At 45.3% G+C, this 19856-nt stretch overlaps 1 protein-coding gene across 1 annotated transcript in view; it reads right to left on the reverse strand.

Moving 5' to 3' along the window:
• Nucleotides 1-1834: 1834 nt before the first annotated feature.
• Nucleotides 1835-19856, reverse strand: part of PIEZO2 (piezo-type mechanosensitive ion channel component 2) — a 251072-nt gene continuing 233050 nt past the window's right edge. The window contains exons 42-50 of the mRNA XM_012648377.1: nucleotides 19343-19501; nucleotides 17817-17964; nucleotides 12110-12298; nucleotides 11656-11748; nucleotides 10149-10321; nucleotides 8609-8737; nucleotides 6801-6880; nucleotides 4340-4523; nucleotides 1835-3383 (exon numbers count right to left, since the gene is read on the reverse strand). Coding sequence (XP_012503831.1) covers nucleotides 3131-3383; nucleotides 4340-4523; nucleotides 6801-6880; nucleotides 8609-8737; nucleotides 10149-10321; nucleotides 11656-11748; nucleotides 12110-12298; nucleotides 17817-17964; nucleotides 19343-19501 — 1408 coding nt within the window. The 3' untranslated portion in view covers nucleotides 1835-3130. The remainder of the gene's footprint in view (nucleotides 3384-4339; nucleotides 4524-6800; nucleotides 6881-8608; nucleotides 8738-10148; nucleotides 10322-11655; nucleotides 11749-12109; nucleotides 12299-17816; nucleotides 17965-19342; nucleotides 19502-19856) is intronic.

Consider the following 19856-nt stretch of genomic DNA (forward strand, 5'->3'; position numbering starts at 1 on the left):
GCCCCTGTGCTAAAATCCTGCCTCCTGGCCGGGAGGATGTGGCCGTCCCTGAGGCGGCCCCGAGTCAGGGCTCTGGTACTGGCGTGCGCGGTGTCTCTTCACACTGCCCACGCGCTCTGCTCAAAGCCCTCGCTGTTCTCCGCCACCCCCAACCCCACCTCCGGGCCCAGGAGCCCCTCCTGCCCCTCTCCTGCACGCTCCCGGTGGCCTTGCTGGGAGCTGGTCCATTTCACCCCATTTCCTGGGGTCTGAGCACACAGAGATCCCAGGAGACAGGGACCCACCTGTCTGTCACTTCTGTCTGGACTGTGCTTGTTTCCAGGTGCTTCTGTCATCTCCCCTCCTAAGTTATAACCGCCTGCGCGACAGAGCAAACTCTTGAATAAAGGGAGCTCGGACACCCAGGCCCGGGAGAACAGAGGAAAGCTGCAGAGTCCCTGACGTCCTTAGGCGAGCGGCGGCCAAAGCGCACCAGAAGTGCTGCGGGCGCCTCCCTCAGGCGGTGTCCGGCCTGCTGCCCACAGGGGCGCGAGCGCGCTATGTGCGCATCAAAAGTTCTGTGAATGGAGAAACTTCGCCCTTTAAAGAAATCGTATGTGAAGAGAAAATTCAGCTTTATTTGTCTTGGTTTAAATCTTGGCCTTAGGTTAAGGAGAGGGTCAATGCATTCCAGACCTTGTTGTGTCTGCTGCCGCGAGCGCGCCCCTCACGCAGTGCGTGCTGACTGTGCACGCGCACGCGCATCTCACGCAGCGACACCCATCTACCACGTCCGGACGACAACACAGCGAACGGCGCCCAGCGCAGTTTTTATTGATTTATGGTACGTGAGAGCCTTTCCCACAGGTGCCGCTGCGACGTTTCACCAGGGTCAGCTCACGGGAGCTGCACGACGCGCGTGCGCAGCGTGCTGGCGCTGTGACTGCCGACTGCGCGCCAGGAAGCGAGGCCGGAAGCTTTCTGTGTGCCGATGCGTTGCTGATGGGTTCATTATTACTTGAGAAAGAAAACTTCGACTCACCTTGCACTCTATTCCGACTCCCCAAAAGCATGCAAAGGAACACTTCATGCATCACTCACTGACTTTCCCGTGAAGACCGAGGAGGCCTGTGGCAGTTTCACTGTCATTACAAATTCCATGGCTTAGCGAGCTGTGCTTTGATCTAGCGGATCAAACGGATTAATTTAAGACTTTTCTCATTGCTTTTACACTTTTAATCTTACCTATCATTGACAAAGAGTTTTGCAATCCACTTGACATAGGAAAAGACAGAAAAGGAACAGCCGCAGATGCTGTTGAAATTAGCTGAAGAGCTGGGGCGACCAAACGGCTAGGTAGGTCTGCCTGGCATGAGAGGTTTCCTGGACAGTCGCGGCAGATGCGGGAGCGGGTTTCCTTCCCTGGGGCACAAGGCTTCCGGCAGCAACAGATGCGACGGCGTGAGAACTCGGCGTGGGCGCGCAGCGCTTGTGACCCGGAAGACGCGCTTCTCAGTCCTTCCGTGGGACCCCGGGACCAACTGAAGAGCGGCCACTGTGATGGAAGCAGCTTATGTCGGCAGGGCGGAAGCATGCCGGCTTTCACGGTGTAAGAACAAAGACGTACTAATTAATTTTCTAGAAGACACTGAACATCATTTGAACTCTGCTGTTTCTTTTTAAGCTCCATATTCATTATTAATGGTTTCCTCTTCGGAAACTACTTTGTTACCAGTTGTTTCATATGAGCACTCACATGAGAAAATAAAACAAAACCAGTAAGAAGCAGACTGTACTGAAAACAATCACTTTTCCTGTTTTGTGCAAGAACGCAGAATAAGGAGTATTCTTACAATGACTTTGCAAGATGTACTTTATTTTAACTCAGCCCTGAACCCAAACTACACAGGGACAATTTTTTTTTTTACATATTCTAGTCCATTCAATGATTTGTCTCAGAAACTGTATTTTAATATGGAATGAAAACTACATTTCAATCACAAATTTTTCATGCTACATTGTTATTTAATGAAGAGGTTGTATTACCAATGATAATAATTTAAGAAAAGGCCATTTTTATTTCCCCAAGCTCAATATACATATTTCTTCCATAATTATGAACTTAAAAAAACCCGTCTCAAATGTAAAAATGTGAATTGGAATATGTAAACTCTTTGATATACCTGAAAAACAGGAAGGAAAATGTCACATACTGGAAAAACCATTGCCTTACGTCATGGGAATGGGAGCGAGCACGCTGAAGGGCCGGGAAGGCGGAAGACTGATCCTGACCTCAGTTATTAAAGAGTTACAAAGTCAAAGTATTCCAAATCCGACTGGGTTGGCCTCTTTTTTAAATCTTTCTGTTTCATGTCCGTTTTCACGACGGCAGCCCTCTGAAGCGAAAAGGTCGCTCTCATTGAAGCCAGTCACGACCGACCTCAACAAAGCAGGCGTCCACATGATTTGTTTTGCTGCTTTTTTTTTTCCTGAGAAGTCACTGGTGTTTAATGGAAAGATTTCTTATTAGTCTTCAATTAAGATAAGGCAGTAAGAGTATCACTAATGTTATCTTTTTGCTTAGAATGAGGCTTATCCTTCCACTGGCGTCTTCGTGAGTCCTTGGTTCCCTTTCTCTCTTGTCCCCCGGGGAGACACGTGTAGGAGCTGCCAGCCTCCTGTTGCTGTTGCGTATTTTAAGTGCGCTGAAGGCTCATCCGCCCTCACCACGGCGGCCGCCCCAGCCGTGCAGGAGACTGTGTATTGCGCTAGGGCGTCTCCCTAGGAGGGGCGCCGTCCCCACAGAGAAAAACATGTGGCATCTCTCCTTCCGACTTCTTCTCTTCTATTTCTCTGAGGGGGGGACCCAAGAATGATTCCTTCACATAGTCAATCGGAATGCAAGACACTGTTGACTAAAACATAAAGCAAGTAGCCCTGATTTCGGAGAATTGGAATTACAAATAAGGTCTTCAACAGCGCCCTAACTTGCAAGGTAGCTTTTACTGCAAAAGGAAGTCAGCTCCTTTTGGCCACCTGTCAGAAGAGAAACCATTTCCATCGAACTAGAAATGCTTAGCTCTTAGGAGAATATTGTGCTTTTTAAAAAAATTCAAATGTTAACTTTATTTGCAGTCTGTGTCCTTAGGCTTCAATTTGTTTTTTCTCTAGTCCATTTGATCATTGTTTCTGGAGAACGGTACAGGAATATTAACTTGGCATAGAGATCTTCTTCTAGTTCCAGCTCCCCTGTCTCTCGAACTAAAAAAATATCTGTGCACAACTTCAAAATCCGATCCACATTTGGAAGCTCTTCAAACATGATGGAATGAGAAATCCCACTGAAGAATTCACGGACAAATTTCCCAATCACAAGGACAACTGAAGCATATAATCCCATGATACTGAAAAAATCCAGTAAGTAGAAATTATATATTGCAGTTAAATATGGTTAATAAAAAGCAAGTCTAAAAGAAAAAAATAATATAATTTTCCCTCAAACTCTATAGAAGATAGAAGCTCATGAAAGCTTACATTTTTTCCTTTGGTGAAAAAAACCCACTTTTTTTTCTGATTAGGAAGGTAAGTCGTGTTCTTTGTAAAAAAAATTCACATAAGAACTATTTTATTGAAAAATGAAAGTCCTTTTAAATCTCACATTCTAGAAGTAACCAGTGGTAACAGTTGCATGTATGAACTTTAGATTGTTTACTGCATATATTAAATGCATAAACTATAATATAACATATAACATATTGTCTGTATAAACTATATAATATATCTGGTAGAAATGTAATTATACTATATACACTGTTTTGCAGAAGGCTCTTTTGCCTGTATGAATATTGTCTTTCTCAGAGATTCATTTTTATAATAAAATTCTGAGGGAAAAGTAGTTTCTTATGAGGCTAACTCTGAGAAATTTAATAGTTTATACTTGTGTCTTACAGGAGATCTGTATGTTCTAGGATTTAAGCATCAGAACATTATGGGATGGTTTGGAAATAGTCAAACTGATGAATAGTGGATCTATAGTCCAAAAGACAATCTAAGCAGAAAAGTAATAACTCTACGCCAGTTTCTAAATGTCAACGCTGAATTGCATGAAACCAGGCCATAACAGGAAGACATAGAGTAAAGAAGCCATATGCCTGGATTGTATGAGTCATAGCTGGCATTTTGATCTCTTTGGAACTCTGGTTCCTTATTTTTTTGAAATGAGGTTGTCACGAATGTGTGAATTTTAATACTGCAGCTATAAAATTGGAAAATTCTAAGAAGATAAAAGGTTTACCATCCTCCACTTTATATGATACAGAAGTAGGCTCTCATAACTGTTAATGGTTGAATGAGTCCTTACCCATAGCCAGCCAGGAACCCCAGACTGGGAGGGCTGACTTTGTCATTGAAGACTACCAGTTCCAAGGCCTGAGAATGCTGATTGTATATTCTATTTCCAGTCAGGTTGAGAACCCACCACTCACTGTTAGATTTAGTTGTATTGTCTCTGGACAAAATGATGGTGATATCCATGAAATTATTTTCTAAAAGGGGAGAAAAATGAAATAAATTACCATGACAATTTTAGGATTTCATGTACACCAACAGTCCTCAGATGGCAAGACTGGCTGCTATCTACAGGGTATGGCTCTGGGATGAAAAGCACGTATGGAAGAGTGGGCCCTGTGTGTGAGTGATTTCTCTTTCTCAGTCAAAGAGGTCAGTTGCTGTGGACATGGAGCCAAAGGTAGATTGTGGAGGATCCACCACCTGAGCAGCTGTGCAGATAATTCCAAACAACCCAGTAGATATGTAAGACCCAAATCACCGACTGTTGATTGAATTGACCGATTCACTCATCTGACCAGCATTTCTTGAATGTCTCCTAGGAGAAAGGCACTCAATTAAGTGCTAAGGGGTTTCAAAAGCGCATGTAACGTTGTTCCTTATTTCCATGGGAAAGAGCATGTACACAAGAGCCCTGTATGGGCATGCGGCAACCCCTGTAGACCAGCACTAGCAATGTCTGTCATCCTGGAGAGACCACTTCTGCTTGGAGGGATCCACGCATGCTCCAGGGGGAAGATGACTTTTGAGCTGAGTTTTGCTGAGTGAGAACTTCAGTAGTTTGGAGATGGGGTGGGGAGAGGAGATCATCTCAGGAAGGGTTGATGGCATGAAGCTCAGAAAAGTTCTGAAACCATAATGTAGGGTCAATGATTGCCTTTGTTGGAGCATGGAGTGAATGCCAAAGAACAGCAATAAATAGGGCAAAAAAAAGAAAATAAGCTTGGAGTTACATTGCAGGATACTGGTTAAGCCAAAGTCCTTATCAAGGAAGTGTGTGAACCACTCAGAACACTCAGGAACAGGAAGAATGTTGGTTCTGAAGCCCAGAGACAGTTATAAGGAGAAAAACTGGGGCCTGGGCCCAGACAGGCTCAGGTTTGGATCCACTGGCTGTAGGGCCTCAGCTGAGTAATTCTTTCCCTGAGCCTCGGTTTCCTCACATGTCAACTGGTGATAACCATCAGCTTATGCTAAATACACCTTGTGTGAAGGTTAGAGACAACTCAGAGTGGCTCATCATATGAGCTGCTGTTCTGGGCAGGATCTCAGAGGAGCAAGGCTGCACAGTCTGGGGAAGAGGGACGTCACAGGCTTGACCTTGCATCACTGACAGGCAGAGAAGCCGGCGTGGGGAGAGGGAGAGAGGGAGGAACTCAGTGCCGCTGTAGGACGGGTGGGACGCAGCACACAGGGAGAGGCTGACCTCGGAAAGGAGAGAGGACACACCTTTCTTTGAGCCTGAAGAGGGGAGGAAGGGACTTGTGAAACTTGGCAGCAGGCAAGAGCTTGCAGAGGACCGAATAATGTCAAGGAAGAGCTTGTGGAGGGACAGAATTATTTCATGGGGAATGACTGACTGTTGAGCAATTTGTACTCCCAGACCACATATTTCTAGAACTATTCCTTACTGAAAGGGAAATACCAAACTTCTCAATGTATCTTGCAATTACCTTGCAAGATATACATTCACTGCGGAGGAAGGAAAGCGTGCGGTTGTGACGTCTGGCCCTGCGCTCGTCCCCGGGGCCCTCCATTGTGCCTCTACTGGGGCAACCTCCACGTGGTATTCTGGCTGTTTGCTGACATCTGCCCCTCCCCAGCTCAAGGTGAGGAGCACGGAGCCTCGTTTTCAGTACCTGGCCCACTGCTGGTTGGTGCACAGTGAAATGACCCGTGCTGGTGAACAAGTGGATGTGTGCTGGAGAACTACATTGCATTTATGCCTCTACCAGACGTATACATCTACTCCTGGGCCAGGAAATAAAGTCAAGCAATTCTTGATAATTAATAGAATTCAGAAATATCAATTACTACTGTCACTGTCATACTGGAAAAATACAATCACTAAAGCACCATTACTGAGACCTGCTAACCCTTGGGCTGAATCATGTACATTTCACGCTATCTTTTTACTGCTCTTATTTAACAATGTATGAGGCAATTTTCTGTCCAAGATCTGGATGCTAAGTAGAAACAAGTCAGCAGACTGATGAGTCAGTACTGTGAGTCACTCCATGTGAATTTAAGTCAATCAGGTTCTACATCAATGAAAAAAAGAAAATGAACAATGCGGCTCCCAGGTGAGTGAGTGATTCGTTTGGGCTAGCGAAGGCAGGCAGGGGCTTTATGCTTCTTGTCATACAAGGAATGATAACTAGAAAGTGGCTTGATAAAGGCTGAAAATACAAACCATTGAAATCGAATAAAAATAGGATTTTAAAAAGTTCGAAGACAATTTTTTTCATGCTTACCAGACAACAGTTGTTTTATAGGTTTTGAGTTAGAATCACTGGGTGCTTTCACGTAATATGGATAGATCTTTTCTATTGTCCTGTGCATTAAGGGAAAAAAGATGTAATTAAGTTCAAGTTGTTTTACACACCTAAAATAGATTTTTATTGCTATTTTTGACCTCCTATCAAACAAATAATGATGAAAGCTTCATATATCTGTATAATGTGTAGCCACCATAATTTATGGGTTTCTATTATAATCAGAACTCTCTGAAGTGGAACAAATTCACTAGGTTCCATCTAGATCTGCACGTAACTCTGTACACAGCTAGGTAACAGCTTACAAACAGCTGCAGGCATTTCCTAGTGTCTGTGGCTTGTTTCTGAAGCCAAGGCTTCTCCTTCTTGCTAGGGTCCTCTAACTCTTATCAGTACTATTGAGCATTCTTCAAATTTTAATTTTTAGGATTTCAAAAATATCTGTAATCAAGCAGACTGCATGAACTGATCCAGTGGAACGCGGGGGTGGGGAGAGCTGGTGGCCTGGACCTCAAGTGGCTTCTGCCTCTCATGAGCCCAGGACCGTGAGCACCTGGGAAGCCATGGGGAGGGTGTGGTGCTGCTGAAGGGCCCTTCCTCTTTAGCCAGTCCCGAAACATGTCTCAGCCAGGGAACACTGGGAAGCACTGCAGCGGTGGTCCTTACATTCAACACATGGGGCCCGGGCGGCCCGGTGGACAGAACCAGGGGAACCGCTGGTGGACATCTGGACTATTTTATTTAGCAGTTTTGGACCAGTATCATTTTTTTTCTTCCCAGTTCTTATATTAGAATCTAAACATCACAGCTTATATCTGTTTGGAAGGGAGTATGTATGTGGCAAGATAATATCCTGAGAGGTACTTTTTTCTTCCAAATTTCCCTTTATTCCTTGTCTCCTCCCTGCCCCAGACCCCACCCTCACCCCCATGTTGTGACCCAGGGGCAGGAGTAATGGTAGAAAAGGGTCTTAGCGTGTCTTTCCCTGGATTTGGTGATTGTGGTCGGGTAAGAGCAGGGCTAGCCACCCAGAACTGAGACCCACACTCCCTGGGCTGGGTGGACAGAGTGGGAGAGGGAGGGAGCAGAGTGTGACACTGGTGGCTCCCTAAGAAGGAACCCCAAGCCCCACCTCCTTCCCTTGAGGGTGGATGGTGAAGCGGGCACCCGTGCTCAGGTGGCAGGCACGGCTGACAACAGGCTGGGATCGTTTTAGCGAGGTCCTGTGTCCCACCTCTGAGTAGGTCCCTGAAGGCAGAAGGAGCCCAGTGTCCCCAAGGTGCTGGAGAAATGGAGCACCTCTGGCCACATGTCACAACTGGACGGGTGGACCCAGGAGAATCTGCCGGAGCTCCCACACCTCCAAATGGCATGAGAATCAGCACAGTGATTTCTATCTAGTGTGCCCAAGAGTAGGACCCGATGGCTGAGGAGAGAGCTGCCCTGCCGCGTGGACTGCAGACTGAGACCTGGAAGAATGATGTCCCTCTCCATGGAAGCGCAGCTGGCCAGCACTCTCCTACAGGCAGACCAGCTCCCTGGAGCCTGGCACCTTACAAGCCCTCGCTGAGAAGGTAGACATAACCCGAGGGAGAGTGGAGAGAAAACCCAAGGGCTAAGATTCTGTTTCCTTCATCTAGCAAAATGGGGCTCTAAATAGAAATTCACTTTGTGTTAACGAATAATGAAGCAAGTTGCATTTCTTGCACACATGCGTTTGTAGACGGAGATTTTGTATCAGCTGCATATACCTGTTAAAGCTATATTAATAGGAAAAATAAACTTACACTGGCGTTTTCGAACTTTCTGTGTTGTTGCCAGCTATCATTTTAGCAATACTTTCTCGTGTAATATTTTTAAGAGGAAAAGAAAGCTTATCTGTTGCTATTTCTGATTTTGCACCCAGACTTAAGTTTCTGTAAAGAAAAAAAAATAAGCTTAATGTCAGTGATTATTCAGAAGTCTGGAAGAGAAATTTAAAAACTCATTTGACTCATAATTTTATTAATTTCACCAAGTTTTCATCGGGTCCACACCCTTTTGGTCCACCTCACCTCTACGTCCAGCTTCTTAGACAACCAAGTTAACAAAACCCAGGGAGGCCACAAACACCTTTAAAACAGAGGCAAAGGTGAGGAGGCGGAGTCTGTTGACCAAAAGAGAAACCACCTTGATATTCTAATATGAATTTTTGAAACATTCTTATATTAATCTAATGATGTTAGTCTCCATGGTGACTAATAGAATCCATGTTTTAGAATATTTGATCAGAAGTTGATTTTTAAGTTTGTTATTATTTTTTGGTAGCTCTTCAAAGAAAAGAGTAGGAAGTACATTTTTGGTAATTTGTACAGAATTGGATATGAGGAATTCAGGACACTTAAAGGAAGAAAATAAGATTAAAGAAGTTCTTTAGATTCTAGACAGCCCCTTTTGAAATATTTCTTCACCATTTCCTTGTGAATTCATTTTAGACTCTAGAGGCTTTCTTCTGCACCTGTAATTATTCTTTCTTAATTCTAACTAAGAAGTTGGTATTATGGACCAAATGAACCTACTACCTGACTGCCCAAACAAGCTTGCTTAGAGTCCCCAAGTTATAAGACTGTGATGAAAGAAACTAAGCTAATGAGCTAGTGTATTATGTTGAGGCCCCCAAACTGTGTCATTGCACTGTTGGGCTTTTGGATGCAATATTTGGATGTAAGAACTTTTCTTAAGACATGCTTTGTCTAAACAAGGAAAGACAAAGCAGTGGCTGCGTGCTGGCCATGGGCTCAGGTTAGGTGGAAAGAGATGTTTGTCTCCTCCTTCTGGGACCGCCAAGCTGCCCTCACACCTCATGCTTGGAGAAAAGACCTGCTGTAACAGGTAGGGCTTCGCAGCATTGAGGGATGCAAATGATACTCTGGGTTTACAGAGGCTGCAGTTTCTTTATCATTAAAACTGAACTTTAACCTGTCATGGAAATCTTATAATTCACACCCAGACTCTGTTTCATTTCATACAGCATCACCCTCTTTTGTTTTTTTCTTTCTCTCTTGCTCACAGAACTCATTGCCTCTTTTTAAAAACTGAAGATAGCAAAACAAAAACAAACATACAAAAAAAACACACAGGAAAACTAAGAAGTTCTTAGTCGGGTCAGTGATTCCTGGGCAAGTCATTATTTAATATTAGCTTTAGCACTGAAGGAAAGTTCCCAAGGGTGTAATGATAAAGTAAGATCCACATTAATCTAATGTTTATATCCTTCTATCCTCCCACCCCACCCCCAAGTTTAGATTGGGGAAAGGGAGAAATTATGCATGGAAATACAGTAACTACCTCTGAATACTCCATGAAAAAACAACAGAGAAGCTACTATTGGGGTCCGTGAGTTCGTGTATCATTTTCTGCTTACTGGGAGGGCTGATGGTCCACAAAGAATTTGAGTTTCCTTCCAGTTCTGCTACTGTTATGTCTTCTTTTTCATAATTTTCCAGAAATTGCATAGCACCCTGTATGTGCACAAATACACATGCATAAATAGATTATATACATGATGCCGTTCAAAGAAAGCAATTACTCTTCCTTTTAACTGACTGTCTAGAGAAGATATTTCCCTGTGCAGGGAGTATGTTTATGAAGGACAGTCTTGAGTGTCCACTGCACTAACTTAGCTTCCCTGCTCACAGCAGTGAACAGTTCTCAGTCACACTGCCCACCGCCGGCGGTGGTGTTACTACCAACATTCCAGCCACATACTCATTCCAATTAAAACATGAAGGAAAACCAGATAATTTAGTGCTGTTTTGCCTCTCCACTAAGAAGGAAATTTAGCAACTATGGGAGAACATCTCTTTTGTGAGAGAGACAAAATTTAATCCACCCAGGACATCCCAGCCCTGTCCATCAGTCAAGATTAGTTTTGATTGTGTGCATTATAGGTGATAACTTTACAGAAGAGAGAAGCATTTCCTTGTGTAATCATTTTCTTAAATAAAAAACATTATTTATAAAATGAATTTTTGCCATATGAATCATGTTTTCATATTATTAAAAGTTTGGAATATAGATAAAAGAATAACACCAGCCCAAACCAAACTCTGCCCCCAGAACACTGTCATTGTTTTTTGTGGAAGGGGATGTGTTTCTTGTTTTTTATCCTTTAAAAAAATTATAGTCTCCTTTTTCATTTATGTTTTAGCTTGAGAAATTGTCATCTCATTTATAGACTCTGTAGTGAGTGCTTTTTATTACAAAAGAAGTTGCTTGGAGAATCATCAGACAACACAGCAGGTCAGTAAAATAAAAAGTGAAAGCCCCTTCTCCCATTCTGACCATGCTAAGGTGACCAGTGCCAATCAAATTCATTTACTACGTCTGCCATAATTTCCTCAACCAGCCTGTGCTTGTTGAACCTTCAGATTGCTCCAGTTCCTGCTAACACAGAGAATGCACTCGCAAGCGAGTGCCTACATACAGCTTTCCCACATTTTGGATTACTTCTTAAGAAAGATTCCTAGAGTGGACCTACAGTCAAAAGTTCAATATATACCAGAACTTAAAAGGTTAAACAAATTTTAAAAATGAATCAATATCTGTTGAACTTACATTAAAATGTTCTAAATTAAAATAATCTGTATTACCATTTCTGTCCAATAACAGACATAACTTCTTAGATGATCGAAGTAGCCAGCGGCCAGGAGTCTGATGTCTACAACAATCATCTCGGAGAAGTCCTCCTCCCCCCACCACTCCAGGCCACAGCAAAGCGTACAGTAAAATGACAACCAGTGAGCTCACCTAGGTGAAAGGTCTTCATAGAGATCTACTATAGGCATTTACTTACGGTGTCCCTAGAAAAATTTTTTATAAATGTATTGAACGTGGACTGGTCCATAACTTTCAACTGGCTTTGTTGGGCACTCATCGTGAAAATAGGCTGGAAAACAAAGACACACAGTGTTGTCAATGTCCCTGAGCTCCTCTCTGTATCCTGGCCTGAAAGCAAAACATTTACATAGTATTGTATCACCCACTGATCACCCCAATGGCAACCAGCCTACGAGATCTCTGTTTGAAGTGATTATTCCTGTGCTCAAGACCACAACACAATATTCTTCCAGCGTCTTTTGCACCTTATTTCGCACATCACATATTTGCCGCACAGTCAAAATGTGGATAGGACAGTTGAATCGGCAACACACAACCAAGCATCCTACAGGTGTTGATCATGAAAGAGTGCTGCGCTGGGCAAGGCTCAGGCAGTCAGGGGAGACCCAGAGGAGGTGCCTGGGGATTACCTGGTACCCTCCCAGGGTGATTGTGACAGAGACGTCCAGGGGCTGGTTGATGACCCCAGCCACAGATTTGATCAAAGACATGAAGAGAAGAGGAAACCAGACTATGCAGATGAGCAGGACGATGATCATGCCTCCCATGCCGTACTTCACCACCTTCTTCTTCTTCTGGCCCCGCGGTTGAGGGTATCTCTGCAACAGAAGGGTTCAGACAGGGCTCAGGCAGCTGTCCCTGCAGGAAGCAGGGTGCGGGGAGGGCGAGTGCTCTTCCCATGGTGTCGGGAATGGGCATTTAGCCCTGATTCTTCTCTGCTCTGAAATGGGGATAGAAACCATGTCCCAACTGTGGGACGAAGTTAGGTAGTGACGTGAAGCTGTCCTGAGCTCCGTACATGTCTCCACGGTGGTGCCATAGGGGACCAACATGAGCTGAGTGACTTTCTCCCTTTCAAAATTGTGGAGTGAGTTTTGCTAGTGATGAACCAATGGATCAAATTTCCTGCCAAACAAACCTTCTGGTTTTAAGGAATTGTGCAGTAGAAAGATATTTTACTTTAAATTCCTAAATATTCAAAATCTGTGCCTTTCAACTGACCCTTCCCTACCTTTGAAGGATGGAAAAACATTATTTTTAATTTAATTCATGGTATGTGTTGTCGAGGACAGTGTTGTTCAAGTCCTCAAATGAGATTTGTATGATTAGAGGAGTCCCCTCTGGGCACAGTGGGTGTGGGGAAGGCTGGGCGCGGGCTGTGGCACAGGGGCCTTGCTGTCCTGCAGGAGCCGCGCACGGGTAAGGCCGGACTCGCTGCTGCTTGCTTTCACACGCGTTATTAAGGATCCACTAAGCACTGTGCTTAGAGGCCATGGGTGGGTGGCAGGGAGGCTTTGCTGTCTGGTATCACCTACTTCCGCTCTGGATGTGTACCCTTGCTTCAGCATTGCTCCTTCGTGACCTTCTGTTCTTTCAGGGTCTCCCTTGAGGTGAGGCTACGGGCCTCATCCCTATCCCCCGACCTGGCAGTGTGACTTATCCTCCGGAGGGATCCATTCATTTCAACAGAGGAAGATCAGGAAGAATAATCCACAATCCATCTGTAGGCACTAGCTCTAGGCTGCAAACCAGGAGAGAGGCCGGCTTGCCATTCCCGACTTGGCTAAGGTGGCTGTACCAGTGTTGACACTGACGGCCAGAGATGGTCCTGAAGACAGGAGAATGGAGCTTGATTGGACGGTGGGGCCGGGCCAGAATGGGGCTCGCTCCTCACTCAGTGCAGGGGTAACACTGGGAGCTGTACAAAGTTCAGATGGTAGCGGTGTAGTGTGATATCTTAGCACTGGACTTTGATACTGTCGACTATGTTTTCTACACTGAAAAGAAACTAGAGTTCAATATTGAAAATTTGAAATATATATATATTCACATACACACACACAGGTGCAGGCTTCCACACATATATGTGCAAACACAAACACACGTGTATAGATTTGCTATTTCATCCTTTCCTCAGCGAGGCAGGTTTCGACAATTGGCCTCTCCTCCTGTCCAGCAGCACCCACGTCACATCGTGAAGGGTTCTGTGAGTTAAAGAAGATTCATCTTATCTCGGCCAAGAACAGCGCTGGTCTGTTCTGCCTGAAGTGAGACCACGTCAGTTCCTCTCCTGAAGGCCTGGCCCCTTCAGGCTCTTCTGGAAAGTTCCTGGAGCCCCCGCTGCCCTCCCCTCTCCTCCTGTCTAGCCCTCTGTGCATCTCCAGGCAGAACAGGGCCAAAACCTCTTGACCTGTCCCGAATTATGGGCTATGTTTCCCCTCCCTGTTGCCTTCTTGTCCTGGGCTGTCACCGCTTTCCTAGGTCACTCAGCTCTAGACCTCGCAGTTTGTGTTCCTGTTACACTGCATTTCTAGTCTGCTTCCCACAGTGTTCTGGGGCATGGCTGCGTGGAAGTCACTGTAAAATCTGAGCAGCAGTGACAGGGCTGCACTGTGTGTGCTCACGCCAACATTTTGCTTTTCAGGAGATTGTTCTTGGTTCATAAAGTGTGTTCAAAAAGCCCCTGCAGCAGGCGACATCCAGTGTGGCCTGATGCCCAAGAAGAGCTGCTTTTAGAAGGAGCTTACTCTTCCGCTTCACACTAGACGGGATCACTGCTGGTAATGTCCCGGACTCTGATGGGTGGGGTATCAACTCATGCCAGGTTCATTCAGACCCCTGCATACCTAAATTTCTCAGGAAGTTTTACCATGAGTGATTTAAAAGGCTAATTTTCTGAAAAAGCCATCAACTTGGCATAAAATAGAAGTATATATTGGAGTAGAGGTGATTCATTAAAATGAGGCTCTTTAATTTCTTAAAAATAAAGTAACAAGATAACTGCAGGTCTTGGTTTGGCAGGAGTGCCTGGTGTTGAGGCCAGAACCTCCTTCACAGAAAGGCAGAGCAGTAGCTGCGACAGCCTCACTGGCAGTGGGAAGAGTGTCCCCATCTGGTGGCCCAAAGGCACTGAAAGGTGGACACGAGCCAATGAATAGGCAGCGGCAGCTTCTCACGTGCTACGTGGCCATGCATCCACGCGGGACGTCACACCAGGAGGGATCGTTTGGGGGTCCTTTCTGATTCAGAAACCTCCCTCTCGAGAGCCACCTATTCACCCAGGTGAACCGGCATCTCTCAGTCAGGTCCTGGGCCCTGTGGGTAGGCTCTTGTCCTTAAACTGTCACCTCTCCTCACTCTCGCAGCAGATGGACGCTCATTCTCCAGCTGTCCACTAACTGGTCCACCTGAGCCTCTAATTCCACCCTCTCCAGACCCCCATCTGGACCTTTCTCCCATGCTCTGATATTAGAATTTTTACTGTTCTCTTTTCTCCTGGTCTTTTCCTTACCATTTGAAACGACCTCCGGGCTTGCCTCTCTCTTGTCTCTCTCCCTCCCTGCCCTTGCCTAGGCTCGGTGCCTTCAGGACGTTGCCTCCCGCGCGCTCCAAGTCCCTGCAGCCGAGTCAGCACCCACCCTCCCTTTGCGACTGCCTGTCTAAAGGTCACCAGTGACCTAGTGAACATAAGATTCAACATCTATTCCCAGTATTCACGTATCCCAAACTCTGCATATTTGCCTTCTTGAATTTATCTTCTCTCTCTGGATCTAAAAAATATGGAAAGAATGAAGTACAGAAGAATAAGGCAGGAGGAAATCAGGAGAGAACCAGCAGCTTTAGCTGCAGAGAGCCGGAGACGGGGCAGGATGAGTGGGTCTATGTCCGGTAGCCACGATGGGACAGAGAGGCACTGAGATACGACATACTTTTGTAAATCAACCAACTGATTTTATTTTGCTGTTGGTGGTGGAATTCAATAAATATTTACTGTGTGCTGGGCTCAGGGTATTAAGCGATCCCTACACCATATATTGATGAACACCGAGCTTGTCATCACAGAGCTTACGATAGAGGAAAATAGAGAGACGACTGACTCGCAATGTGGTAAGTACTAAATGGGCTGAATATAGGGGGTTGCCGGGGCCCACAGGAAAGGTGGGGCCCAGATGTAAGGAGTCAGGGAGGCCCATGGAAAAAGAGGTGTCTAGGTTGACGCCTGGAGGTTGGGAAGGAGGTGGGCAAGATGGTCCGGACAGTGCAAAGACGTGTCAGGCCTTTTCTGGGGAAGAAACAGGTAAAACATGCACTGAAGAGGCCCTGTCAGAGTGGAGGAGAGGGACAAGGATCAGGGCAAAGGGCCTAGGAACAAACAGAAACGTGGGTGTTCCCTGTGCACCGGGTCAACTCACTCTGCCGTTAGAGCTCCCCTCCAGACTCACACCCCATCTCTCTGGTGCTCCTGGAGTACTGTGTGTCTCTCTGGCAAAGCCTTTGTAGTATACTGTGTTTAATAATACTCGTGTGAGTATTTTATCCATATAGGTGTCTCGCCATGTCTGGGTCACTACTCCATTCTCATGCTTAGCTGAGTGCTGGGCACTGAGGACGTGCTTAGTAAATGTTTAGGGTAGAATGCAAAAAAGAAGACCTCAAATTCTTCTCATTCCTGTATCATGCCCCTTTGCATCGTGCGTTTGCCAATCCCATCAGTTTCTCCATCCCCTTGGCTCTAGGCTGGCCTTTGAACTTGCTCGGACCTGCAGAAGTAATGGTGAGGGAACTCCGGGCCTTGGCCTCACAGGGCTTTGCAGCCGTCCCTCACCATCCCCCAGGGGCAGAAGCCTGAGCTCCCCTCCCTGAGGATGAGAGAATACATGGGGAGAGGCCCGACAGAGAGCCAGACCCAACCTGCAGGTGTCTGAGTGACACCATCAAATAACATTGGCCCCAACTGGGCCACCAGAGGACAGCAGCCACAGGACCAACGCCAGGCAAGACTGTCCAGTGGAGCCCAGCCCAAATGGCTGACCTGTGAGCAAATAAAATGGTTGTTGTTTTTAAACCACTATATTTTGAGACAGTTTGTTAGCAGCAATAGACAACTGATATTATATCTGTTGAATGAATGACTCTGGGAGCTGAAGACAGACCCGGTGCTTTTTAGGCCAGAGGTTTCATGATGTAAGCTCTCTGATCCTGTGTGTGTACTTGGACGTTTCTTGGCAACTGCCTCCCAAGGAAGCCAATTCTGTGATGGAATAGCTTTGATTGTCAAAAATTTCTTTATAGTCCGTAGAAACTCATGGAGCTTTGCTTACTTGTCTTATTAATTCTGTTTTTCTTGAGTCTCAAAAATTAATTTCAATTTCTCATCTTTTTCTAACATTTCAGATTGCTGAAAGAGCTATTATCTCTGCACACACACACCCCATTTTTTTTCTTAGACCAAAGAATCCTCGGTTCTTCCAACTTTTCTTCAGGTCTCATGATTTCTAGACCCTATTTGACCCTCCTTCCTGCCCTCAATGTCCCTTTGGTGGATGGCTCTCATATTCTGTCATCCTATCAACTCTTCTGCTCCTTAAAAATCAGGACAAGCCAATATGATTCTAAGCATACGGCCAGGCCCATCCCCTACATTCCCACAGCCCCGTAAACACAGAGGCCACAGCACAGCGGCCCCCAAGACTCTAGCGCTGAAATTCCCAGGGGAAGCTGTAGAACATTCTAGAAATTATATAGAGGAGACTTTTTCAAGGAGGCTCTTTTCTAGATAAGAAAAAAAGACATTTCATACCACTCCAGCTAGTCTTTGCTGGGTATTGTTATTGCTCTTATGCAAGAACCTCTTCTTTCATATGTTAAACTTTAAAGAAATCCAGTCAATAATAGTAACCTCTCCATATTTAAATCTTAATATTCAACCTAGCAGATACTTGCACTTCAATTTCCTTTGCACAAAGAGTGAATCAGAGGTGAGCGTGAGTCCAAGACACCAGCCCTACCTTTCTCTCCCAGGCCCCATCCCTCCTGCTCCCAGATGAGCCATTCAAGAGTTGTTGGGATATATTGAGCAGTATGTTATTCCTTCTGTTTAAAAATAACTACAGTATGGAGTTGCCAAAAGAAGAAAACATCTGGATGCTATTGCTGACTGAGGCGGCAGTAAGTCTAAACTTCCCAGCTCTAGAGGCTGGAAATCAACGAGACATTCCTAGGTCGTGGTAGTGTTTGCTCCCTGCCACGGAAGTTGCAGGAGGTCACATGAATCTTATCACCAGCCTGTATCTAAGAGAAACAAACAGAAATAAGGCACTTCTATTGGCTTCTTACCTTTTCCGACTCCCGCCAACACTTGAGGATGAATATGTGGGCATAGATGTCCTCCACACAGATCCAGCTGGAGAGGCTCAAGGTTGTGTCTGTCCACACCCAGTCCATCACTGCCCTCAGCTCAGTCAAAAACGGAACGAGGCGGAAGCTGGCAGGAACCATGTCTTGTCAGAGAGACATTTGCAGGAGGGTCCCCACTGCCCCCTAAACCCAGAAACCCCTTGTAGCTCCTTACTGTTTTAACCCTCATGACTTAGGAAAAATCCTCAAGGTGACCCTGACAGTAAAACCCAACGTGGAATACAAGCACTTTTCATTTTGAGTGCAAAATATGGATTCATATTTTTCATTCCTTTTTTTGTCCTGATGGTCTTAACTAACTGGGACTCCCCCTTTTAAATAAGTCTGGGGGTGAGTCAGTTTCTCTCACATTCATTTGTTCATATTATGAGCTCTGTCGGCCACAGGGTTATTGAATCACCGTGGCTTTGCTGCTGGATGACTTAGTAAAGACAATACACCTGCAAATAAACGTTGTGTGCAGATGGGCGAGGCCTGAGGGAGCAGGAAGTGGCGTGGGGAGCTGGACCACCGTGGCTGGACTTGCCGCAGCGCAAAGGCCGTGGTCTTGGCTCAGCCTCTGCGGTTCCGCTATATTTCAGAAGGGATTGGCCTGGGCGACCCTAGGCTCTGAGGAATGTTCCTTACTTCTTGACTAACACAGAGCTTCTCCCAGGCTAGGGAATCTTGGCTCCTCCCAGGGCCCTCAAGGCAGTTTGAGTTGTCACTCAGAAATTCTCCCCTGAGCTGCCTCAGCTCTGCTGAGTGGACACTAATCCAAGCCCTGCAAGAAATACCAGGTGCAGACACGGGCTAGCACTGAACGATATACTGGTCAACACAGGGTGCTTCACCACATCTGGATACACCCAACCCTCTTCTATATGGTGCTACAGAGGAGCTGGCAGTGCCACCAACAGCCTCACCTTTTATGCAGAAAGATGCTACCACTGAAACGATCACGCAGAAGAACAAACATGCTCTGTTGAGTAGCTAACTTACTACCAGGAGCAAGCAAGTCACAGGGCACTCAGGTTGGTGTTAGGTAGAATAAATGCCCTTCTTCTAGTTCAATGGATGAACTCAACTGTCCATGAAAAATTCTGAAGGTATTGTGGAATTCCAAAGGTATTTGGAATCATCCAGAATCCAAATATTCTGTGCTCCATGCCCAGAAGGACATTAATACTTAGGGATCATGTATCCCCATTTTTTATCCCCAACTATTATTACAGTAATTATGCAGGATACTAACACAGAAAATTAACCCATGTGAACGATCTAGACCAACACCCTGGATAGGTGTGTGGCAATTACACACAGAAAGAGGCTCAAAGAGCCATATTCGTTCTTTTGCCAGCATTGCTGTGCTCTTCCTGGACCCCTTCCTTCCCAGGTGGGAGCCAAGATGCCCTTCGATGGCCAGCCTCCCCATAAGTGGCTGTGGCTATATAGAGTGTCCTTACCCTTGAAACAAGAAGAGGTTGACATAATTGTAGCTCTTTGTGAGGAAGTTTCCAAGGACCCGTGTTGGGTAGCCACAGCGGATTTGGTAGGCAGACAATCCGAAGTAAACACATTTCACAAAATACCAAAGCTGGGCAACCAGGTTCTGGCTGAATTTCCTAAAATGTAAATATACAGAAAGTGAAGGAATGGAATACTCTTCTGAAACAAAAGAACACCAGTTTAGAATTAAGACAACAACAAACCAACCTAATTTCCTTTTTGGCACTTAATTCTAAGGAAGTCTCTACACATGCTAGATCACTTCAAAGGCAAAAGGTGGGATAAGAAAATCAGATAATTAAAAAAACAGTAATTCCTGTGAATGGCACCTCCAATGTGTATTATTCCATGGTTTAGGCCATAATTAAAATAAATTATTGTTAAGTGAATTTACTAATAAACATTTTCTTACTGTGTGGATGATGCAGTTACCACAGTACAAATTAAAACTCGTGAAGGAAAAAAAACAAA

This window comes from Propithecus coquereli, unplaced genomic scaffold (assembly GCF_000956105.1).
Source record: "Propithecus coquereli isolate 6110/MARCELLA unplaced genomic scaffold, Pcoq_1.0 Scaffold283, whole genome shotgun sequence".
Lineage (NCBI taxonomy): Eukaryota > Metazoa > Chordata > Mammalia > Primates > Indriidae > Propithecus > Propithecus coquereli.